Source organism: Chelonia mydas, chromosome 4 (genome assembly GCF_015237465.2).
Source record: "Chelonia mydas isolate rCheMyd1 chromosome 4, rCheMyd1.pri.v2, whole genome shotgun sequence".
Classification (NCBI taxonomy): domain Eukaryota; kingdom Metazoa; phylum Chordata; order Testudines; family Cheloniidae; genus Chelonia; species Chelonia mydas.
In genome coordinates this window covers 79,423,671-79,449,942 of record NC_057852.1, presented here as the reverse complement: position 1 = coordinate 79,449,942, position 26,272 = coordinate 79,423,671, and the positions used below count along the sequence as shown (strand labels likewise).

The 26,272-nt window shown below is 39.3% G+C and overlaps 1 protein-coding gene across 5 annotated transcripts in view; it reads right to left on the bottom strand.

Annotated features, from left to right (window-relative positions):
- WWC2 (WW and C2 domain containing 2) overlaps nt 1-26,272 on the bottom strand; it is a 182,213-nt gene that overhangs the window by 29,177 nt on the left and 126,764 nt on the right. For all 5 annotated transcript variants that reach the window (XM_037897583.2, XM_043546031.1, XM_043546029.1 and 2 more), the window contains 8 exons: nt 20,854-20,943; nt 19,396-20,018; nt 11,494-11,617; nt 7,102-7,182; nt 6,928-7,014; nt 3,938-4,130; nt 1,117-1,281; nt 177-289 (listed from right to left, as the gene is read on the bottom strand). In XM_037897583.2, coding sequence (XP_037753511.1) covers nt 177-289; nt 1,117-1,281; nt 3,938-4,130; nt 6,928-7,014; nt 7,102-7,182; nt 11,494-11,617; nt 19,396-20,018; nt 20,854-20,943 — 1,476 coding nt within the window. The remainder of the gene's footprint in view (nt 1-176; nt 290-1,116; nt 1,282-3,937; nt 4,131-6,927; nt 7,015-7,101; nt 7,183-11,493; nt 11,618-19,395; nt 20,019-20,853; nt 20,944-26,272) is intronic.

Here is a 26,272-nt window from a genome sequence, read left to right as displayed (position 1 = left end):
CTGAGTGGATTACACAGAAGGGCGGGGTGGGGTGGGGCATTAGAACATTCAGTATATTTGGTAAACTTAAGTGAAGATAATGGATTGTCCCTGCAGAGGAACTAATTTTTTTCCCCTGGCAGGTAAAGCACTTTTCCTAAGCCTACAGTGAGGGTCAACGGAAAGAACAACTTTACCAGTCTTCATCAGCACCCCTGTGCTCCTGCCCCTCTTCCTCCTCCTCCTCCAGCTCTTGCTCTACCGCTTCCAACTCAGCAGATGTCCTCTCCAACAGAGCCGAGACAGCATCCTGATGGCATAAATAAATAGAATGAAACTAGACACAGTACATTAGGCAAGAAATGACAATGCTTACAAGAGTTGTGTTTCCCTGGCATTCCCTTACACCAGAAAAATGTGATTAAGTGATAATAAAAAGGCAAAGTACGGAAGTTTATGCCAGGAATCAGAATTCCAGACATGCTACATACTAATTAGTTGTGTGAAAACATTCAAAGGGAGATACCATGAAGTATATTTCTTCTCTAATGAGGGGTGATTATAGTATCACCTAAATAGGAAGAAAAGATTATTTCTTAAAATCACATATGTCTCATGCTGTTCTTGTGATGGAAGCACAAAGCAGAAAAGTTTGTTTTAGCTGGAATGATTAAGGTACAATTTGCATAAAAAGTATTTTTAAATGCAATGAAAATATTTTAACATGTGAGTGCAAAGAACAAAAAACAAAGCTGTTTCCAAAATATACACATGAAAATAGGAAACCAAATTAACTAACAGGGAAGCTAGGAGACTCTGATTTTAAAAACAATGTAAGGTAGGTCAGGGGAAGGAGAGATTGAAACATAGGACCCAATCCTACAACCCATAGTTATGTGTTTGTAGAATGTGGGCCTATGCACATGCTTAATATTTACAAACCCATGTGGGACTAGTCAAGTTAAGCATGCACATGAGTGCTTGCAGGATTGGGACCCGAGCCCCTAGTAAAGTCAATGAATAAGAACTGCAGTTTGGTGCATATAACATTAGTGCAACTGCCTCAGTGGGGTGAGGGAGTAGGGGTCAATGCCTTTTTTCTTGCTTTTATTGGCGTAGCCAATACACACTGCTCACCAAGTCATACGATCCTGACAATTGCTTGTAAGGCAGAAACACCGATTCCTCATTTTGTTCCTTGTTCTTTTTGCCTGGAATTTGCTTGCAGGGCAGCAGATTATACCACAGAGTATAGGTCTCATTAGAAAGTGATAAATCTGCAAGGCTGAGCTGAGTTCCAGCCTACGTGGAATGACAAATGGGAGGAAAAAGTTAAAATTGGTCATTTTGCCTTTATGAGAGCTGAGCTCTCATTCTACAGTATTTTTCACTGTACAAAGGGCACCACAAACTTGACGAGCATTTCTGGGCATTTTACAGCTCAAAAAGCATTGTTTTTTTCCAGCGATGAAACAGAGTTTAAAGAGCAAATGGAAATCTGTACAAGCTACTCAATATTGCATATACTTTTTTTTTTTTAAATTAAATACCAAGCTGAGCATTTACCTGTTACAAAAAAATGAGACCCCTGAAAACCCCCAAAATGCTTCTCTGGTATTCTCTAGCATTAAATAATGAACAACTGTTGGAGTCCACTGCAGAGTGTACAGCTTGGGTTCTGGAGAGACAAAGCCACAATACCAATTCTGGTTGATCTCAGTCCACTTCTCAGCAGACAGTTGGCCCATCACAAAAATCACCCACAACCACCAGTACTAACTGGAAACTTCCTGGCAGTATCAGCGAAGAAGAACAAGAGAGTGAATAGTAGGGGAGATTTAGCTACCTTTTCATTCAGGGAAGGGAGGCCTTCAGGTGAGGTTTGAGGCTTCCTGGTTGGGAACTATGGGGAAATTTGCACTATTGCTGCCAGGGCTATACCCTGGAGAATTAAGTTCTCTGTTTTGTAGCTAAAAAGAGGATTTCATTCTCCATGGCTGTCAGTCTGGGTGCCTGGTTGGCACAGTTCACTGACAGCCCTGACATGTGTCCCTTCTGCAGTGAGGGAGACCCTGGTGCACATCTACCTGGAAGGCACTAAATGGCAGCCCCTCTTCTGGCTCCTCCAAAACCTCCTGCTGAGGTTCCAGTGCATTTTCCCCCACATCTTTTCCTGTACAGGCGAGTTGCATCATACACGCATTTAACTTACGCGAATTCAACTACACGCACCTGGCAAAAAAAAGAAAAATGAAGAAAAAAAGAAAAATAACAATTCTGCCCACCATTCCACTCAATGAGTGTATGCCCCGGAGCGAGCGTGAGATGGGAGACGTGAGATGGGAATCTGCTGTTCCCTCAGTCGGTCTCAGTTCCCACGTGCCTCTCGCGGTAGTGGAGTACAGGAGTCGACGGGAGAGCGCTCAGGGGTCCATTTATTGCGCCTAGACTAGACGCGATAAGTCGATCCCCGCTGGATTGATCGCTGCCTGCCAATCCGGTGTGTAAGCATAGCGTGAGCATCTTGCTGCGCTGAGTGGATTCTAGTGCAGGGGTTGGCAACCTTTGAGAAGTGGCATGCCAAGTTTTCATTAATTTAAGGTTTGGCATGCCAATAATACATTTTACATTTAAAGGGGCCAGCGGCTGGAACCCCAGACTGGCAGCGGGCTGAGCGGCGCCGGCAACTGGGACCCCGGCTGGCAGCAGAGTGCCGCCAAAAATCAGCTCGTGTGCCGCCTTTGGCACGCGTGCCGCAGGTTGCCGACCCCTGCTGTACAGGGTTGTACAGTATACACAAAACCATGTACAGTATACTTTATGGGCTATTTAAGGGATTTTCAAGGGCAATTTTGACTATATGCGATTTTCGCCTTACACGCTGACTTTAGAACCTAACCCCCGCGTAAGATGCGACTCGCCTGTACGCAGTCCCCGACTATAACTCCACAAAGTTGCTGGCCACCTCATCAAGCTCCTGGTGCTGGCCAAGATAACCATCCATCGGTCCAGGAGGAGGAAGCTCGAGGGGAGGTTCTTTACAAATGTGGGGCCTACTTGTGGACCCTATTTGTCTCATATACCTGTGCAGAGTTCCTCTGGGCAGTGTTCACTGGCTCCTTGGACTCCTCCTCAGAGCTATAGGCATTGTTCATGGTTCGCAGTTTATATTTTAAAGAGTCCTTGATTATTAATCAGTGTGCCTCATATACATCACCACTTCCACTGGGCAACAATATGTGATGACAGTGATAACAAATACAAAATATGGAAAGACTTTAAAATAAACCAATTATCTCTCCCCATGACAGTATCCTGGAAGGGAAATTTCCTTTTGTCTTTTTCACATGATGGTAAGCTTAATGATAAATGGAAGCAAGTTATTAGTTATCTGATGATGACACAGTTAATGATGTCAGAAGCCAGAATAAATGGATAATGTCACAGTCTACAGTATCCTAGATTATTAATGTCACATATTATTACAATGAAGTATACTAGTCTCAAAACATGGAACTTAATGCAATCTACAGTGTTGTACAAAAGATTTGCATTCCAGGCAGTGTTTTGTTACAACACAAGTTCGCATCACTTTGTTTTACATATTGTATTTTACACTTTGGAGACCCAATTCTACTCTGACTTGCATCAGTGTTACACTGATGTAACTCCAATGAAGTTTAGATGAAATTACTCGTGATCTACATCGGTGTGCTACACATCAACTGTCACTGTGAAATATCATGGCAAGACAGAGCTTTTAAAACTGTCTCCATCCAACACTGTATTGTATACATGTGGAATTGCAGAGAAATTTAATCATCAGAGCTATTAAGACAACTCAGATGTGGTACTGAATTCTTCTGCGAGCGTTGCAGAATTCTAGAACCCATATTCATCAGTGGGGAATAAAACAAACAAATGCATGCCAAGCAAAGCTAATAAAAAAAATGCATACCAGGCATTCTTCCCGTCGAGTTTTACTGACAGAACAGACATCTACACGTAACGTCTTCTGCTGCAAAGCGTCTTGGGAAATGGCTACTCTGAATATCTCATTGAATAAAATGGTTTCCATAGCAGGATGGACTTTAGTGCGGAATAGACAGCTGATATCAACTGAAGATGGAAGTACTGCTACCCTAAAATAACTGAAGGGAGCAAAATAAAATGATGTACATGTGTAGCAAATAGCACCTATTATACAAGCACAATTACAATTTAAGATCATTCACTAAATCCAAAATGAATGGCTTAACATTTTACCCCTGTAATTGTCTCGTGCTCAGCTGCACGTGCACTATGCTTAACATGTGCCAGCTGCTGAGGGGAAAAGTGAATCACTGCAGTCAGCCTTCCACTGTGGAGGTAAACTGACCACAAGGTTTGAAGGAAAAGTGCATGCCAGGGAAATGGACAGGCAACAATTCAGTTGGGAGGAAGGAGAAAGAGGGGGCTGATAAGTTTAACTTCCCACCTGTCCCTTGCACAGCCATTTCCCCAAAAGTTATTTCTGTGCCTTGGGAAGGTAGTGACAGATGAGGTAGGCATTGCTGACTCTATCCAAATGAATCCTTTGCTTTAGTATTAAGTGAGAGACGCTGAAGATCATGTCACAGACAGTGGGATACATTATCCTAATGGAAACAAGAAATCCTAGGAAGTTGAGAGATCCTTTTGGAACAGAGAGAGTTGGAAAATTGAGAGAGAAAAGTTAAACACTTAGAAATGAATTCCGTCGCATGGTGAAATGCATTGTACCTCATATTTCTGAGAAAAAGGAAAAATTGAAAACGAGTAAAAGAGAAAGAAAACAGCTAGGAAAGATGAGAAGCAGTACTTGAAGGAGACTGATATTATGCTAGTATTTAATAGTCACACCCCTACTCCCATGTGTATATGGTAGCCTAAATTCAAGAGTCTCTGTACTCTTATTGAACATCCTGGCCAACCGTGTGGTTTCCATATTTGAATCCTGCCTTTACATATGCATCAAGTGTTCCAAGGATCCTTCCTTAACCCTCATCTTTTATGCACCTTCTCACTTTAGCTAGCTTCATTTTCACCTCATTATCAACCACCTTGGACTTCTCTTCTATACTGAAGTCCTCTAACTACGACTCCCAAGTATCTGCTTTTATTGACTGTATCAGGTCACAGCTATGTCAGGTTTCAGAGTAGCAGTCGTGTTAGTCTGTATTCGCAAAAAGAAAAGGAGGACTTGTGGCACCTCAGAGACTAACCAATTTATTTGAGCATAAGCTTTCCACTGCTGAATACTCTGAAGACTTAAAAGGATACTGACAACTGAATGTCTTAAATTCCAAATTGTGAAAACAAGGTTTCATAAAACCTACTATCCACAGCACAACACAATTTTTTTTTAAAAAGGGACCAATGAAAACAGGTGTTTTTTCCACAAATGTTCATTCTCCTGCATGTTTCAAAGATGGCAGTACTAAGTGAATAAAAGTGAAACGGACTTCATTGATTGTCATTGTCCAAGCTAAGAAAAATGTAAACAGCTTACAAATACAGACAAGTACACTGGATTTTAAAAATTCTTTCACTTCTAACAGCTATGGCTTTATATCAGAAGAAAGCAGCTCATATTTTTGAAATAAACAGTATACCTTTGAGTCCTTTCTGTGGAGTAAAAAATTCTTTGCCCCAGATCTCTGACTTCAACCCTCTACTTTCGTCCCAAGGCCAAAAATATTGGGAATCAACTTGTTTTTCTTACTATATTTTCAGACCATTGCTAATATTTGTACTTCACTTGATCTTTAACGCTCTAAATTTGACAGCCTTCTTCATGCTTACATTAGCCATATCTCATCTCAACTTTCCATTTTCACGGTCTTTCTAAATTCCTGCACTATAAATTTTAGGGGGGTATAATAGTGAGAGACACACAAAACTATTAACTCCAGAAAACAAGATTGTGTCACACACATCCTTCATGTTCACTGGCTTCCTATTGGTCAATGAACCCAGTTCAAAATAGCCTTAAAAATACTATCTCTCCATGGACTGCCTCCATCCTACCTCTAATCATATTAAGCCTTGTAACAGCCTGTTGAGATACTCAAATATTACTGTACCTATTTTACAGCCTGGAAAATTTAAGCAGTTGTTTGCCCAAAGCCACACAGCAAGTTAATTTACAGATCTAGGTGTAGAACTCAGAGATCTTTAATCCCAGTTTCCTACTCTAACCACCATAAGGTCCATCAATGGCTGTTAGCCAAGATGGTCAGGGATGCAATCCCATGTCCCTAAATCTCTGACTGCCAGAAGCTGGGACTGGATGACAGGGAATGGATCACATGATAACTGCCCTGTTTTCTTCATTCCCTCTGGAGCATCTGGCATCAGCCACTGTCAGAAGACAGGATACTAGGCTAGATGGACCACTAGTCTGACCCAGTATGGCCATTCTTATGTTCACTAAGAACACTCCCTCTTGTTTCTTTCATTACTTCCTACATCAGCCATTTTTCAATACTTTCATCAACCTGTTTTCCACTTTTATTGTTTTGATATGTCTGCTGTCTATACAGCACAACACAGAGTCTAATTTTTGAGAGGCCCTCAAACATCACTTGTTAGAGGTGATGTGTCTAGCATTTTTGCTGAGCCACTTAGAGTTTATGAAATTGCCCCTTAAACTTATGACAGGCCCTTGTTTAAAACTAATATACACTATTTTAAAATTATTTAAAATTTTACACACACATAAGACCACATATATACACAACCTTCTGAGAGACTGTTGGAAAGATTATAGTAACAATGATTTTTTACCTACTATCTTTTAAAAACTATAACTTATAATTATACAGTATTTAAACCTACAGTACCTTCCAAAAGGAATGAGTAAAGCATAATCACAGAAATCGTGCAACGTACACTTCAGCATTACTACTCAATGATTATTTTACTTACACTCTGGAACCAAAGGGGACAGAGAAGGCATGAAGATTTCTGAGCTGCATTACAATTACCACAAAACTTGAACTGCTTCGGTCATATCTGTTAAGATAAGAAGACAATGTGAGGCAGTTTTGCCACAAGCTTCCCTAAATATGAATAGATGTTTCCCATTTGCTTATTACTTACCTAAGTCCTATTTGCACTTGGGCAGCCTCTAGAACCGTTGTGTCATCTTCACTATATACAGCATCTTCAGTTTCATTTGGTCTAGATCAGATAAGTAAATAATTGGATACAAGGGTGAGAAAATCATAGTTAACTTTCAATTATCATAGAAGAATAGAAAAAAACCCATAAGCCTCCCAACAGACAGATTTAATTGAATCATTATCTGTAGCACAACTGAAAATTTCAGTGTTTGTACTGCAACAGCATAGGTTTTAAAACCAGCCACTGGAAATTGATTGGCTGTTTGAGGAAGGACATGGCATTAACAAGATTCATTGATTTTAAGGCCAGGAGTGACCATTGTGAGTATCTAGTCTAATCTTCTGGATAACACAGGCCAAATACATCACTTACTGATGCAAAGAACAATGCACACATTCAATATAGTGTCAAGACATCGTGCCATGATTATTTTGTGATTGGGACTCCAATCTACGTTTATAGCTCTCTCTTCTCATAGCTGCCCAATCACTTCTTGATTGCAAGCCAAAGAGAGAAAACACCCACTCTTCTCCCCACCTTTTGTTGCTGGAAACAAAGGAAGTCTCTCTCCTCTTTCCTTCCTCCATCTCCTGGTGAATGGTAGATAGGAAGGGGATTTCTTCTCTCTTCCATCTACCCCACCACTCTTAGCTTTTTGGAGGGACAGGAAAGATCCCCATAGATCCTACCTATTCATATTCTGCTTGCTGCAATTGTGACAAGCAGCATGAGGTGTGCTCTTGTGACCAAGATGGACTGAGATCCAACAGACAGTCTTCATGACCGCCACATGCAGCAGCACAAATCACTGCACATGACTTTAATCTAGGGCTGTCAAGCGATAAAAAAAACTTAATCGCGATAAAAAAAATTAATCGCAATTAATCGCATGATTAATCACGCTGTAAAACAAAAACAGAATACCATTTATTCAAATATTTTTGGGTGTTTTCTACATTTTCAAATATATTGATTTCAATTACAACACAGAATACAAAGTGTACAGTGCTCACTTTATATTTTTTTTTTTACAAATATTTGCACTGTAAAAACAAAAGAAATAGTATATTTCAATTCACCTAATACAAGTGCAATCTCTTTATCATGAAAGTTGAACTTACAAATGTAGAATTATGTACAAAAAAAAAACTGCATTCAAAAATAAAACAATGTAAAACTTTAGAACCTACAAGTCCACTCAGTCCTACTTCTTGTTCAGCCAATCGCTCAGACAAACAAGCTTGTTTACATTTGCAGGAGATAATGCTGTCTGTTTCTTGTTTACAATGTCACCTGAAAGTGATTACAGGCGTTCGCATGGCATTGTTGTAGCCAGATTCGCAAGATATTTATGATATGCTAAAGATTCATAGGTCCCTTCCTGCTTCAACTACCATTCCAGAGGACATGCATCCATGCTGATGACGGGTTCTGCTCGATAATAATCCAAAGCCAGCGTGTGGATCAATGCATGTTCATTTTCATCATCTGAATCAGATGCCACTAGCAGAAGGCTGATTCTCTTTTTCGATGGTTTGGGTTCTGTAGTTTCTGCATCAGAGTGTTGGTCTTTTAAGACTTCTGAAAGCATGCTCCACATCTCATCCCTGTCAGATATTGGAAGGCACTTCAGATTCTTAAACCTTGGGTCGAGTGCTGTAGCTATCTTTAGAAATCTGATATTGGAACCTTCTTTCTGTTTTGTCAAATCTGCAGTGAAAGTATTCTTAAATCAAACAACTTATGCTGGGTTGTCATCCAAGACTACCATAACACAAAATATATGGCAGAATGCAGGTAAAACCATGGAGCAGGAGACATACAATTCTCCTCCAAGGAGTTCAAACACATTTTTTTTTTTAACAAGCATCATCAGAATGGAAGCACGTCCTCTGGAATGGTGGTTGAAGCATTAAGGGACATATGAATCTTTAGCATATCTGGCACATAAATATCTTGTGACACTGGCTACAACAATGCCATGCAAACACCTGTTCTCACTTTTAGGAGACATTGTAAATAAGAAGCGCGGAGCATTATTGTTGGATCATATTAAAGAAGTTCTGTATTAAAATCACAAATGAGTTTGATTCCCCATAGTTTAAATTCCAGGGTATTACTAATTAAGAGGTCTCTTGGTTTTTGGTCTCTTGTTTTTACCGTTTCTCTCCCTCTCTGTGTGAAACTTGCAAGCTGCTAATTGCGTTAGTACATCCTAAGACAGAGTCTGTTCTCAAAGCCATACTTTGTAACAGAAACAGCACACACAGACTCCCCGCCCTTTTGTTGTATTTATCTCGCTTTGTTAACAATTGCGATTAAAATAGAGATAGAGGATGTATGTGGATGGATGCTTGGTGTGGATAATAAATGAATAATCAGGGAGGTGCCAGCCTAAGAATCCAGTGTTGATTGGCTGAAGGTGTCAATTGGAAACAACCAGAGGACTCCCAGAGGGCAGACTGGAATCCACCCAACAGCCTCAAGGATGGGAGAACCGACGAACAAGATAACATCTGGCAGCACGGAGCCATCAGGAACGTGCCATCTGCTGATTGATTTAGCAACAGCATGATGAAGCAATTCCCATAGACTGACATAGGAATAAATTCCTATAAAAATGGACTCTAAAAACTGAGAACTTTGGGGTCTGATTCTGCAAATCAACTTCCAGGAGCATCAGATGTGCATCTGACAAGGCCCTGCTCCCTCCTCATGTCCAGGCCACCTGGCCAGTGGCTTGGCACGAGCAACTCTAAGGCTGGTAACTATGATAACAACCTTGCAGAACCTGTGTGAGTGTATGAATGAATGTGTGAAATAAATATGAAATTGAATGGAATGTTATAGCTATAACTAACTGCTTACTATGATTCTTTCTGTATTCACAATAAATGTGGCATTTTGCCTTATCCCCTTTCATAAGATCCTGCTGGTTTTTATTTTATTGGTGTAATATTATCTCCCGTAAATGTAAACAAACTTGTTTCTCTTAGCGATTGGCTGAATAAGTAGTAGGATTGAGTGGACTTGTAGGCTTTAATGTTTTACATTGTTTTGTTGTGGAGTGCAGTTAAGTTAAAAAAAAAATAAAAAAAAAAATCTACATTTGTAAGTTGCATTTTCACGACAAAGACTGTACCACAGTACTTGTATGAGGTGAATTGAAAAATATTATTTCTTTTGTTTGCCATTTTTAGAGTGCAAATATTTGTAATCAAAAGTAATATATTTGAAAATGTAGAACATTCAAAAATATTTAATAAATGTAAATTGGTATTCTATTGTTTAACAGTGTGATTAAAACTGTGATTAATTGCAATTAATTTTTTTAATCACAATTAATTTTTTTGAGTTAATCACGTGAATTAACTGCGATTAATCGACAGCACTACTTTATGCACAAGCTAAGAATTACCTGTGTAAGTCTAATTCCACCCAAACCTTACATTAGAGAGGGACCAAGGAAGTAGTGATAAGATCTGATGCGGAATAGGCTTAGGTTAGGCCTTAGAGTTCAGGCTGAAGTACAGATCCACAGCTTTAGGACAGGACTGAGTGGATGCTCTTGAGATGTTCTGGTAAGCTTTTAGTTCAGAATGGTAGAAATCTCACAAGACCTTCTATGCTAGGTTTCATCTGAATGGTTTTGTTTTGTCTTTTTAATTTGAGGAAATTTTGAACCTACTAAAAGTTTTACCAGAACTTAATGAAGGCCCACTCCCCCTACGACACCATAATGCAGTGGTTCTCATCCAGGGGTCAAAGAAAAAGGTTGAGAACCCCTGCCATAATGTACCTTCATTTGCCCAGCAAGGAAGGTTATTGTGGCTGCTGCTGGAACATTTGAAAGAGGGATATTAGGTAAGCATCTCATTAACACACACGTCCTGAAGTCCTCAAACCTCCCTCCCCAGATCTCTTAATATCAGGTACACGCAAAAGTTGAGGTGAACACAGAAGATCCTAGAGACTCCCTTTAGTTTGTTTTTGTTTGTAATATTCTTAAAATTCTATTATCCGTGCTAAAGTTTGTTTATTGTTCTAAGAAACCTATAGTTTACATATTACATTTCTGCCTACGACACACTTTTAGCAAGAGAAATGGGAATAGAAAACATTATATTAGAGCAACATGGCCAAATTAAGGTGCCTAAAACAATTTTAATCTAAACCTTAACTATAGTAGCACTGGTAGTCCACTATAATGTGCATGTTTCCTAGTTTATAAAAAAGTAAATATTTTGTTAATATACTTTTCTTTATAAATTAAGCTGCAAATGGGTGGATGGGCAGGACAGATATAAATCTCCTGGGACCAAAGTGCGCTAATTTCAGTCAAAAAGTCACACAGTTTCTTAAACCTACTGTTTTACAGAAGCTTCATATACACCACTGTCTCCAGCCACAGACTCATCAGACACTGCAGCAGATACACAAGTTACTTTCTCCTCAAGCAGCTGACTTACTGCTCTTCTTGGTAAGTCGACACCTAAGCAAGGGAGGAAGAATAAACATTAGTTCTAGACAATTATCAGCAAGGTACCTGCACAGCTTAGAACACTGCCAAGTTGAAAGTGATGACCCGTAGCTCAATTTCATGGAGTAATTCTGTTCCACGCCACTTAACAGATAGAGGATGTATTACTATTGTCGCATATTCTAGTTAGGGGTTTACATATCTCAACTGATGAGCTTGAAAATGTATGACTATTATTCCCTTTCCAATCACAAGCTTCTCTCACCCTTATTCATCTTTATCTTGAGCTTTGAACCTACATTTCCAATTTTAAATTCTCACTGTAATAACATTTCAGCAGCACAAAAAACCAGTCCTGACAACTATGCTTTATTAAAAATATAGAAGTGATATAGAAGCTTCAGGATTTCCCTCCTAGGAATGCAAACTCCCGTTTGGTTTAGCAAAGGAATGCCTAACAGTATCATCAAAAACTTTTTAAGCTAGAGAATCTTTAGCACCAGCTACTACTTAATTTTAACCTCCAAGTAATATTCATATGCTAGTGTCCTGCAACGAACACACAGCATTCATTGAAAGCATCATTTTACCGTGCAGTAAGTTGCAGGCCTATGGAGTTTGTTTTTTAATTTGCAAAGGAGTGAGGATATTGGTATGTGTTATGCACACCTCCTGAGTCATGACTTTACATCTTGTTAAGATGTTAAAATTTTAAGGCTTCTGATTAGAGGACTGATTGCTACATTTCTGCTTTTATTTGTAGCAGTACGGATGCTTTTTCCTTGATGATGAAGTGCTCCCCCCTCGACTCATGCGAGGGATGAAGGTGATGACACGATTTATTGATTACCCCCAGGAATAACTACAGAAGCCTGCAATTGACTTTGACAATGACAGAGACTGACTGTGGAAGAACTTCATGGTTGCTGCCGGCAGGGATCTGTATAGAAGAGTAAATCTATATGTACTTCCCCTACACACAGAAGTGCCTACAAGAGTCAAGTACAGAGGCACTTTATCTGCAGGGGAGTTTTGTACTGTAATAGGTTGCACTGGAAGCACCACCTGTAGTTAAGTTTATCTGCTTCCCATTACCGAACCTTGTTTTTAGCTGCTTATAATACTTTGCCAAACTTTAACCATCCCGGCTGACATTTTCCATGCAAGAGGTCTGCCGGAGACTGAATTATTTTTTGAAAGTTTCAGCTAAAACAGGACAGCCATTTCCAAGAGCGAAAAACCAGGTTTTGCCCACATTCAAAGAACTCTTATAACCATTTCACTGAGGCGCTCTAACACTCTGACGCTTTGGTGCATGGACTTGAATTTGGTGTGGCGTAGGGTGAGTGCCCTGGTGTCAGGCATGTGCCTTTTGCTGCTTTGTGAAAATCCACATAAATTAGACCAAATTATAAGCCTATTAAAAAAAACCCTGCAGTTTGCACATGACCATAAAATTTTTTTAAAATTTGGCAGCTAAATTGTCAAGTCAGGTCTATCCTTAAAATGCTGCAGCGCTGATGGGAGTTTTCCCGTTGACATAATTAATCCAACTCCATGAGAAACAGTAGCTACGTCGATGGGAAGCCTTCTCCTGTCGACACAATGCTGTTCAAACCCATGGTTAGGTCAATAGAAGTGCATTGCTTGGAGGGGAGAGGGGAGGCGTGTGCGCGCGCGTGTGTGTGTATTTTTCATACCCCTGAGCAACAGGGTTATACCGATGTAAGTTTTACTTTAGACCTGGCCTCAGACTATTCCACCTGCAGTGAGCAACCTTTATGCCCTAGATGCCTAGCAGCTGATCAGACTATGCATGTACCATCCACACAGCTACTTAACATGCTCCATCCCAGGTCTGAGCAGAATGCTTCCTACAATTGCTCCTGCCAGCTGCAAGTGTCCTACAGAAAACAGCCTCATTCATTACACAACCCGATGCACTCCCTGAGCACCATTCATCCTGTGCACTGAATGAGGCAGTGGTCCTGTGGAAAAAATTGTACGTGATCATGTAATGAAAGACTAGACTATCATAATGCAGGCTTACAAAGGGGTGGGGTTAAATTGTTTTTTTGCATTTCCTAACTTTTGAGTGCTTGACTTTGCAACCTTAATGTACTTTTAATATAGGCTTTTTAATTTTTTTTGTTTTATATTTATACACACATGGCACTACATATATTAATAATAGGAAATCTCAGCACAAGGATTAACTCTATTTATAGCTTTTTAAAAAATATAAGTGCTTTTAGAATTAAAGATACAGTGACACTGTCAAGAACGAGAGCTACAGTTTAGGGCTTTTTTTGCTGACCTATACCTCTCTTCTCCATATCATCCCTTCAAAACATTTAAAGCTATATTCCTTCAAATCAGCAAAACCAGGGACCTGGATTTCTCATTGGTCACTGTATGCCTCCCTTTCACATCTGTCTCTTTATTCGCCCTGCCCACTTGGACTTTGTGAATAGCTAGAGCATCGAAAATAGCATAAAGTTAGTTGTTGAAACTAAGCTGTATTTTTTGAAAACTGGTTGTGACTCAACTGGCCACTAAAGAACTGAATTGAATCATTCCCCCAGCATCTTATATCAGATTCTGTGAGGCTTCTAAAGCAGACAAAACACTAAATTCCATTACACTGAAAAGACAAAAGAACAGCAAGAAGTAAAGGTAAAGTAAAGCTCTAATTTTGCACTTCACAGATTCAGAACACTTGTGCTTTAGAGCTTGTCTACACAGGAAAACTGTCGCAAAAAAAGCCAGGGTGCGAGTTTAAAGCGCCATAAAGCAAGTACTGTACTAGCTCCGTATGTGGGCACTCTTATTCCACACTAAGAGTGTCTGCGTGTGGGTTAGCTTAGTCCACTAATTCTGCAATAACTATTTCTCTGGGTAGACAAGTCCTTAGTCAACTTCTGATATCTCTTTCTCTGCATAACTGAAGGAGACAAAAGGAAGTCCCAAGTGCCTCATGCAATCCCCTGATGGCTCCCCATGCTATGAACTAGAAAGTATTGAAACACTTAGCATGATAAAACCACTAAAAAAGATGCTGCAATATATTCATTTAATATTCAGATATTTTAATTCTAGCTTTCCTTTAAAATTTACCTTTTTGGGGCTGTTTTTTCCAGGTGCTCCTTGCTGGTAAATTCTAGCCACAAATGACTGAGTCTGTGGCCCCAATTTTCCCAGTTGGGCATATAAATTGGGCACCCCCACATTATGCACCTAGACAATCAAATTAGTACTTAGATGCTCAAATACCTATGTCAGGCAATTAAATGACAATGTAGACCTGAAATGCTTAATTAAGAATCAACTGGATCACCATGTTGGCTACATGTTCTTTTAGAAAAACACAAATTATTGAAAAATTTACATCATTATTTTGGTTCACAATAACTCTGCAGCTGGGAGATGAAGAATAGTATGAAAATAGCATTTATAGACCCAACATATGTAATGAAATAGGATTTATGTAACTAACTTCTGAAACTGTATTTGAGGATTCATGGAAAAGAGAAAGAGTTAACAGGTAATGCCAAACAATTAGGGTAATATCTTCTCCTGCAACACTGAATGGGTAGTGAGAGCCCTGAAATATGGCAATTCCGACACAACAACTTTTCACCTTTGATCACTAGGGCAAATCCACACACACAGACTACTATAATTGCTTGGACAGAAAGCAGGATGTGTGTCCTGGAAATTACATCCCCAGTACACAAAGGACATTGAGTGTGTGTTTATTTCTTCCTACCTGGACATCACTGGAAAGGCGGAGGATTTTTTTATTTAAAGGAAAGAGAAGCAGCCTAACATAAAATAAATAAATAAAATACACTTTCTGGCGAGACATTCTGTTGTGCCAGACAAGACGGTCCAACACAAAGATTTGATCTCTTGGAAGCATATGAATGAAACTGACCATAGCCTCCCTCGGTAGACTTTTGGCAATGTAAACCTTAGGTATGCTGAGGAATCTGTTTGTTTTTCTATAATTTATTTTTCTATATTTTTCATTCATAAAACTGGTTTTTAAAGAGAAAAATGCTGCCCATTCAAAGATTGCACGCTGTCTTCCAGCTCAGAGGAGACTCACACTGCAGGTGCCCTCACACAATGGGGCCTGCAAGACACACAAGTCTCTAAATCTAAAGGTACTACTCTTGTTTTGGTCTAAAAGGCAAGGATGAGAGGATCCTCTCCCAAGGAAAGTGTGTTGTGGACAACTAAAGCCAAGTAACAAGACACACAGGGCCCGCCCACACTTTGACCTGGAGCTGTAATTTCCAATTAGAATAAATGCACATGCATTAGCTTTGATTGAGCTAGCATGCTAAAAATAGCAGGGTAGCTGTGGTGACCTAGGTGGCATAAGGGCTACCTGTCCAAGTAGAGTCTGGGGTGGGACTTCATTTAGGCCGGCTAATCTACCCCATTGCCCATGTGCACCACCACAGCTACACTGCTATGACCCCAAGCTGGAAATTACACCTCCAGCTCCAAGTGTGGATGTACCCACAGATACTGAGGAATAATTGTTACAGGTGATTCAAAAAGATAACAGATGATCTTGTGATTAAGGCCTAGGACTCAAGAGAATCTAGGTTGTGTTCCTAGCTCTGCCACACAGTCGTTGTATGAACTAAGGCAAGTCACAATTTTTAGAAGTGCTGAGAACTCAGTTCTCTCACAGACTTCAAATAGGGCAGCAGGAGCTCAGCACTTTTGAGAATTAGGCTCTTTAATCTCTGTGCCTCAATTCCTCAATGGAAAAATGGACATAGTATGAGAAAAGATAAATCCATTACTCCGCCAACCAGGAGTGCCATAAGAAAAGCCAGAAGTGAGGTGGCAAAGTTTGTAGATGATACTAAACTACTCAAGATAGTTAAGACCAAAGCAGACTGTGAAGAACTTCAAAAAGATCTCACAAAACTAAGTGATTGGGCAACAAAATGGCAAATGGAATGTAATGTGCTTAAATGTAAAGTAATGCTCATTGGAAAAAATAACCCCAACTATACACACTCAATAATGATGGGGGCTAATTTAGCTACAACTAGTCAGGAGAAAGATCTTGGAGTCATCGTGGATAGTTCTCTGAAGATGTCCACGCAGTGTGCAGCGGCAGTCAAAAAAGCAAACGGGATGTTAGGAATCATTAAAAAAGGGATAGAGAATAAGATGGAGAATATCTTATTGCCCTTATAGAAATCCATGGTACGCCCACATCTTGAATACTGCGTAGAAATGTGGTCCCCTCATCTCAAAAAAGATATACTGGCATTAGAAAAGGTTCAGAAAAGGGCAACTAAAATGATTAGGGGTTTGGAACGGGTCCCATATGAGGAGAGATTAAAGAGGCTAGGACTTTTCAGATTGGAAAAGAGGAGACTAAGGGGGGATAGGATAGAGGTATATAAAATCATGAGTGGTGTGGAGAAAGTGAATAAGGAAAAGTTATTTACTTGTTCCCATAATATAAGAACTAGGGGCCACCAAATGAAATTAATGGGCAGCGGGTTTAAAACAAATAAAAGGAAGTTCTTCTTCACTCAGCGCACGGTCAACCTGTGCAACTCCTTGCCGGAGGAGGTTGTGAAGGCTAGGACTATAACAGGGATTAAAAGAGAACTGGATAAATTCATGGAGGCTAAGTCCATTAATGGCTATTAGCCAGGATGGGTAAGGAATGGTGTTCCTAGGCTCTGTTTGCAAGAGGGTGGAGATGGATGGCAGGAGAGAGATCACTTGATCATTACCTGTTAGGTTCACTCCCTCTGGGGCACCTGGAATTGGCCACTGTCAGACAGAATACTAGGCTGGATGAACCTTTGGTCTGTCCCAGTATGGCCATTTTTATGTTCTTATAATAAACGTGCAGGGATGGCATAACACAACATACATCTCAACAATTGCAACAAAGCCAGCACCTTAGATTTGGTAGTGATTGGTCACATCTTGGCAACTGGGATTTTAATAATGTTACGACTGTCACTTAGGAGGCATTAGGTATCTCACTGACAGGGGAATTACAAATATATATTATTACAGAAGACTGTAATCAAATGAAAGCCTCTCTTACATTGCATGCAGCAAATCTATATGGATGCTTCTTCTTTGCATAGCTTGAATGAGGAAAATATCCTTCCAACATTCAACAATTGTTGGGGTTTTTTTGCATCTATATTGATGTAATCCTCCATTTGTTGGCATCCTTAGTGGTATCTCCTCTGCACATTTTTTGCTGATTCTAGAATGGAGACAGTAACGCTCTTCTGTGCCTCTACAAAGTTGCCACCATTCCTTGGGCCTTACAAAGTACAAGCATCAGAGAAAGACTCACTTTGCCACTACTGTAGGATAGATTCCTCCCACCTCTTTCCCCTTAGTGGGATTACTGCAAAGAAGGAGGGATAGCTATGGCAGGGCATGAGAGATTTGGCCACTGCTCTATTGCTACTCAGGATTCCTGCCTTTTGACCTGCTAGTTATTGAGAACTGAGGTATTCATTCTGAAGTCACTTACAGTTCTACAGGATGCTCATGCAACCTTCCTGTGCCCTTTAGGTAGTGCCCAGCTTCCTTGTTATTTCTCACAACTGCCCGAGAATGACTTTTTAAAAAAAATGTTGGAAACTAAATAGTAGAGGATCATGCATCATATAGACTTTCAACTTTGACAAAGTCAGCCTACTGGAGCCATTTTGACAAAGAATTATTGTTCCACCAGATTTGGCTATCACCACCACTGTGCCATACAGAGTTCTACAGTCTGATGAGGTCAGAGTGACCATGCTAACCAGATTTCAGAATCTGTTTTTTGAAAAATTAGATGTGTATGAGCTCTTCTCCTAAGTCACAGAGTACGTAGTAACAAGAGCAATAAGAAAGAAACCAAGGCTGGACAGCAACTTAACATCTTGGCCAGAAGATGGCAGTGCAATACTGTACACAAAAGTAACTCCCCCTTTCCTCTTCCCCCAAATCAGGGTCTGAACATCTCTCTCCACCGTAAAACTTAAACAAGCAGAGCTCTTCATACAGAACTGAAAAGAAGCATATTAGTACAGGATTCCCTAAACAGCCAATACAGTGGTTACTGAATCCCAACTATTAATTAGCTCAGTAGTGCAACTCCATGTTAATTGCCTCTCTCTGTTTGCTGTTGTTTTCATCCTTCTTGGACAAATTTTCAAAGAAAACACATCTTTCTGGGCCTAAGAACCAAAGAAGATTATATATCTTGGTGCTTGTAAAAAATCCTCATAGAGTGCATGAATACAACAAGTATCTGGATAGCTCAGCCTGGGCATTTTTAGAGTACATATGCACAGCTCAGTTATTTAACCAACCAAAAAAGAATATTTGAATGTCTTCAGTTTAAATTAACTGAATGGCAGTTGTACTGCTGACTTCAATGGGAGAAGAGTTCGACCAATGCTGAGATAATATTTTGGAAAACCAACAACAAATTATATTCTAAGGTAATAAAGAAGATAGTTGACTACTTACTAAAGACCTCACTCATCCTGTAAAGTTCATTGGATTGATTTCTATGTAAGTTGCAGACACCACACTTTGTAGGACAGAACCCTAAATTTAAAAATGTACATGTTGTTCCTAATATCTACTGATTGCCCACAAGCGCAGGTGTAGCCTGCCCAAATCGGTTATTGATCATATTAGAGGCAGACCTATACTTAAAAGTCAGGACCCTAGTTAATAATTTTTATCCATTCCATAGAGGTTTCAGATTACAATTATTTCTTTACCTGCATTTCCTTCACGTAAAGGTGACAAAGGCTGCCGAACACTTTCATTGCGATCTTTATCATCTGTAAGAGCTTGTGAGGTTGCTCTGGCTTCAGAGTCCAATGACATTTGATTCTCACAGAGACTAATGCCTGCAAAATCACCAGGCAATTCACAGTCTTCAAAGTCTGTGATGAGGTGGTGAAGGGGGGAATCTTGGGCAGACACTGAAAATGCACCTTCCAAAACCAAAGGAGACCCTGGAGGGGACAAGGAAGAAAGGGAGGATCTTGAAGACAGTGATGTCACAGATTTGGGCGGCTCAGTCAATTTTGGAGGGTGGCCTACTGCCAGAGATCCAGAAGAGTCACTGTATCCCAGTCTCCCATGGGAATTGACCACCTCATTTTCATGAATAGTAGTGATAGGCCCAGAAGGAATGTAACCACTCTTTTCTTGCAATATGAAGTCAAGTTTATACTGATAGTCCAAGTCTGTTATTTGATCGCCTTGGTTATAATAGAGATCCGTGGAGCTGAGGGAGTTTAGTGACCCCCTGCTGGATGTGTTCAGAGACCCCCGACTGGATGCCAGGGATCCCAGGCTGCTCCCTGAAGAGACAGATAATGTACTGGCGGAGAGACTGCAAAGACAGGACAAACAACCATTTATGTTATTAATCTACTATAGACCTGACCACCAGCACACAATAGTAGAAGATGAGGTCTGAAGGGGTGCACTCCTGGATCACAAAGGGGATGCTATCCCTATAACAGTGACATGAGGTATTTAAATTATAATCCTTCAGGGCAGTGAATGGGTCTTTAAATCCTCTGTACAGTAGGCAGCCCTCTGTCATGACTATAAAATTAACAACAATAATGTAATTTCATAAAGTCAGACTTTAAAATAATGAATTACAGGGGAAAATGTCACTGTGGTTATCATTGCAACAAATATTTTATTTCTGGAAAAAATAAGTTAACTGAAAAAAAGAAAACCAGAACAAACGGTTTACATTAATGTTTATGAAGATGTCCATGCAATGAGGCTCAGTCGGTAATAAAAGCTGACGGTCGTGCAGTCAAACTTATAGATATAGTCATACTCAAAAAAAAACCCCAAGGATTTTCATTAGGAACAAGGGTTTTTTGGAGACATCTCATGTACTAAAAGATGGTTGCCAACCATTTTTTTAATCTAAGAAGATGCTTTGCTCTCTGCTTAATTATAAAACGTGAAAAAATCCATTCTTGTACACTTACTAAAGTTATATAGATACAGCAGATTTGCACAGAGAATGCTAGAAGCAACTGCACCTATGTGTCTTGCCACAATTATCAAACAAACTTGTTTCAGTCTCCAGCTAGCAGAAAATCTAAGAATGAAGTTCAGACATATTCAGTTCTACTGCACCACAGCTGAAAACCGGTCTTTATTTTTTTCTTGTTAAAACAAAATGTAAAATGCAGCCTTACCTTTTAAGCTGCGAATACAAATAAGTAGTTAACTTTGTAGTTTCTTCAAGTTTCTGAACCAACTCTTTTCTTCTCTCTTCCAATTTCAACCTGGAAAAAAAAAACTATATTCAAGTATATAAAGACATTATAAAATATACAAGACACAAAGTAAATATGGAAGAATATTTTATAGCTATGAAACAAAGCTAAGGCCTCCCATTCCTCCTTATAACCCATTTCCTTCCCCTTGCTTGTCATTGCTAATCAGTTCTGACTCTACTTGGTCTCGCCCTAGCTTTCAACTACATTGTACAGGCTAAGATTCTAAGCAATTTAGAAAAGGGACTGTGAAATTTAAGGCACCACACAAACTTGAGTCATCATACAAGTAATAAATAAGATCTGTATACACACTATACAGAGAGAAATGTTATGCATGCAAAGAGAAAGAAAAAGAATGGGGATAGGAGTTTGGAAAACATCCATAACTTAAAAAGGGTAAAAGCTGTATCTACTGCATTTTAGCAAACTGTATATTGGCTGCTTATCTAATACAGTTCCACCAAAAAAAAAAACAAACAAACCCCAGGAAACTAAAACAGGAAAGCAAATACTAGTGTAAATTCTGAAAATTTAAGAACTCTGGGGAATACTGTGGAAAAAAAAGAAAAATGGAAGCAAAATCACTAGTGTTTGTCTGCATGGAGACTTAGCAAGCAGCAGGCCAGGGAGTAAATCTAACAGCACACCAACTTTGTGCAGCAACCTGCTGCGTGAACACTGCTACTGGGTACAGTAAGTTCCGTAGTGCACTTTGACTACTGCTGTTTGAAACAGGAGTCAAGAGAGAGTCCCTTTGTACATCAGATGCTTCATATATGGATATAGAAAAATATCTGATACCCCAAACAGGATCCAAGTTAACAAGTAGGTTTAGAATTCAGAGATGTTGGATAGTATCTAGGAATCCAGGACACACAGTACTGCATCCCAAACATTCCAGTCTTTGCTTCGTAGAGTCACAGAAGTCAGAGATGAGACCCACCGCATCATCCAGCTCATCTTAATCCCAACATAGGACTGTTCCCTCCTGTACATTTGTCCAGTCTAGCTCTAAAGATCCAAGTGGTGAAATGTGTTGGTTTCTTTTGGCTGACAATTCAACAGTCCGGCAGATCTGTCAGAAAAGCTCTTCTGACAGTTAGACTCCTGTTCAGAATTTTACCTTAGCATACCATTTATTGATCTCTTCAGACATAATGCTAGATACATTGTTATCTCTTGCTGGAGTTAACTAATTCTCTTCCCATAGTTGTGGATTATTATGTTCCCCATTAGCCGTTGCTCAGTCAAGTTACACACAACATTTCTCAAACACTTGATCTGAATCACAAGTATTAGCCATTTTAAAAAAAAGAAGTTTTAGGCTTATTTCAGAAACTTTCCCTTTAGACTCCTCACTCAGTACCAGCAGGAACAAACCAACGTTCATATGCAAATACAGCGTACACATTCAAAGATACTATACCTGCATGAAAAATAGATTATTACACTCGGAGGGTCCTAAGGACTAAGCCTCTTTAGTGGCACCAATACCATAGGGAGGGGTTAAGGCCCCAATTCAGCAAAGTGTTTAAGCACATCCTTGCTCAGCAAAGCACTTAAGGAGAAGCCTAACTTTAAGCAGATGCTGAGTAGGGATGGTCCCATTTAGTGTCTTGATATTGCTGTTGGTAGTCTCTCAGGGCTCCCAAGTTAAACCCTTTCACTTTTTCTGCTGCTTGTTATAATCTATGATTTCAGACTCTTTCCCCCATTTCAGCCATTTTGTAATTTTTCAGTTCTTTCTGCAGTTATTGAACTATAGTTTCTCCTGTTTTTCTCCCCCAGGCAATGTTAATCTTCTATTAATATTTTTGTGACTTTTTAAAGGTGTCCTTTCACCTTCCCTTGTAGAAGCAGCAATTAGGTAAGGAAGGAGGTGCAAAAATTTGTAACTTCTGAGTTACCAGAAACAATGAAGACTAGAGAAAATGCGATAAGAAGCCTTTTGCTCTTATCAGTGTCCCTTACTCATATACCTATATTTCTGTTAGCAAGGCTGTACAATCAGTTGAAAATGAAATTTCCTCTAAATCAATCTACTGGTACTTCTAAGATTTCTCTATTATATTTAATGTAGTTCAGTCATTGGAAATAACATTTGATTATTCTGATTTAATGTTAGTGTTAAGTGAAATTACATCTAATTTAGAATGCTATGTCAATTCTGTCGCTAAATCTCAAAGGTTTCAATGATAAGATGGCTGAGTCACAAATAGAAGTTGACAGCATAAAATCACTATCAGGAGTACCAGACTGCAATAGAATATAAACTAAAAAACCTGAGACTTTGGGAAATTTTTTGAAGTCATGCAATATTTATATTTTAGGAAATCGACTAACTGATAATGCTTCATGCTTATTTAATTCATTTACCGGATTTAATCCTCCTAGTCACTATTTCTAAACTTTTTCATTTCCTATTAAGTAATCTTTAAATATTCCTTGCTACTGGTACCATGTGCTCAGCTATTGTTTCAGCAATGATGGTAAACAAATCTTGAGTCAAGTGTGGAAATCTAAAGGGAATATTCTTTTCAGTGATAAATGAAGTCAATAGAAGTTTAACCCATGACCTCAGTGGAGCTAGGATTTCACCCTCAAGTCTGATGCAAATAAAGTAAGCCTAGTCAAAAGAAAGGTATTTCTTGTTTTAAGAACATGCTGTATTTTCTGCATGCTGTATTTCCTGCTAAATGTATAATAGTTTAAAGACAAGAAGGTTTTGGACTATGATTAGGCCAAGGATTTTCTGTAGCCCTAGTTACATAAAATGATGGCCAATTTGCAAAAGTAGTAAAGGGGAAAGCATTAGCATCCTACCTGAATGATTTGCACTATTTTAAAAATATTTATTTTGTGATTATTAATAGATCATGTATTGTTAAAGCTCATATGCCAAAGTGTTAGGAAATCGAGATACAAAAGGAGCACTTAAAGACGATAAAGTCATCGCAGAGAAACTAAATGAATTCTTTGCTTCAGTCTTCACATCTGAGGATATTAGGGAGATTCCCAAACCTGAGCCATTTTTTGTAGGTGACGAATCTGAGGAATTGTCACAGACTGAAGTGTCACTAGAGGAGGTTTTGGAATTAATTGAGAAACTTAACAGTAACAAGTCACCGGGACCAGATGGCATTCACCCACGAGTTCTGAAAGAACTCAAATGTGAAATTGCAGAACTATTAACTATGGTTTGTAACCTGTCCTTTAAATCAGCTACTGTACCCAATGACTGGAAGATAGCTAATGTAACACCAATATTTAAAAAGGGTTCTAGAGGTGATCCTGGCAATTACAGACTAGTAAGTCTAACATTGGTACTGGGCAAATTAGTTGAAACAATAGTAAAGAATAAAATTGTCAGACATATAGAAGAACATAAATTGTTGCGCAAAAGTCAACCTGGTTTCTGTAAAGGGAGATCATGTCTTATTAATCTATCAGAGTTCTTTGAGGGGGTCAACAAACATGTGGACACGGGGGATCCAGTGGACATAGTGTACTTAGATTTCCAGAAAGACTTTGACAAGGTCCCTCACCAAAGGCTCTTACGTAAATTAAGTTGCCATGGGATAAGAGGGAAGATCCTCTTATGGATTGAGAGCTGATTAAAAGAAAGGGAACAAAGGGTAGGAATAAATGGTAAATTTTCAGAATGGAGAGGGGTAACTAGTGGTGTTCCCCAAGAGTCAGTCCTAGCACCAACCCTATTCAATTTATTCATAAATTGTCTGGAGAAAGGGGTAAACAGTGAGGTGGCAAAGTTTGCAGACAATACTAAACTGCTCAAGATAGTTAAGATCAAAGCAGACTGTGAAGAACTTCAGAAAGATCTCACAAAACTAAGTGATTGGGCAACAAAATGGCAAATGTAATGTAATGTGGATAAACGTAAAGTAATGCTCATTGGAAAAAATAACCCCAACTATACACACACAATATGATGGGGGCTAATTTAACTACAACTAGTCAGGAGAAAGATCTTGGCGTCATCGTGGATAGTTCTCTGAAGATGTCCACGCAGTGTGCAGCGGCAGTCAAAAAAGCAAACGGGATGTTAGGAATCATTAAAAAAGGGATAGAGAATAAGATGGAGAATATCTTATTGCCCTTATAGAAATCCATGGTACGCCCACATCTTGAATACTGCGTAGAAATGTGGTCCCCTCATCTCAAAAAAGATATACTGGCATTAGAAAAGGTTCAGAAAAGGGCAACTAAAATGATTAGGGGTTTGGAACGGGTCCCATATGAGGAGAGATTAAAGAGGCTAGGACTTTTCAGATTGGAAAAGAGGAGACTAAGGGGGGATAGGATAGAGGTATATAAAATCATGAGTGGTGTGGAGAAAGTGAATAAGGAAAAGTTATTTACTTGTTCCCATAATATAAGAACTAGGGGCCACCAAATGAAATTAATGGGCAGCGGGTTTAAAACAAATAAAAGGAAGTTCTTCTTCACTCAGCGCACGGTCAACCTGTGCAACTCCTTGCCGGAGGAGGTTGTGAAGGCTAGGACTATAACAGGGATTAAAAGAGAACTGGATAAATTCATGGAGGCTAAGTCCATTAATGGCTATTAGCCAGGATGGGTAAGGAATGGTGTTCCTAGGCTCTGTTTGCAAGAGGGTGGAGATGGATGGCAGGAGAGAGATCACTTGATCATTACCTGTTAGGTTCACTCCCTCTGGGGCACCTGGAATTGGCCACTGTCAGACAGAATACTGGGCTGGATGGACCTTTGGTCTGACCCAATATGGCCATTCTTATGTTCTTAATTATACATGTGTTTTTGAGACAGTCTGATAGGTTGTACTTTAAAAAACTACAACTTATTTTCAGAAGTTAATTACACAATCTGTAATTTCTACAAATGTATAAATAAAATAAAGAGATTTAGAAGAGACTTAAAATAGCATTAAGAAAAATATTTTAGGCCTGATCTTCAGCTGCTAATAAATTGATATAGTTCTAGTGAAGTAAATGGTACTACACCAGTTTACATCAGATAAGGATCTGACCCTTTGTAAAAAAAACCAAAACAACAACAACAACAACAACAACAAAAAACCCCACAAAGAACAAAAATATTTAGTGTGATTTAAAGGAATGTAACTGAATTATCAGCAGAACTTCTGAAAAACTTCAGAGAATTTGTCTTAGTCCTTTTCCACAACAGAGCAGAAATGTGAAAAAAAGTTATTAAAGAGCCATTTTTCTAGACTAAGGACAGTTCCTTCATGTGAGAAAGTTTTCTAATTGAGTGGGCAATACCTCAAAATGTAGCAGCTTCACTTCTTCTGCCCCCCACGCCGCCACCTTCTCCCAAC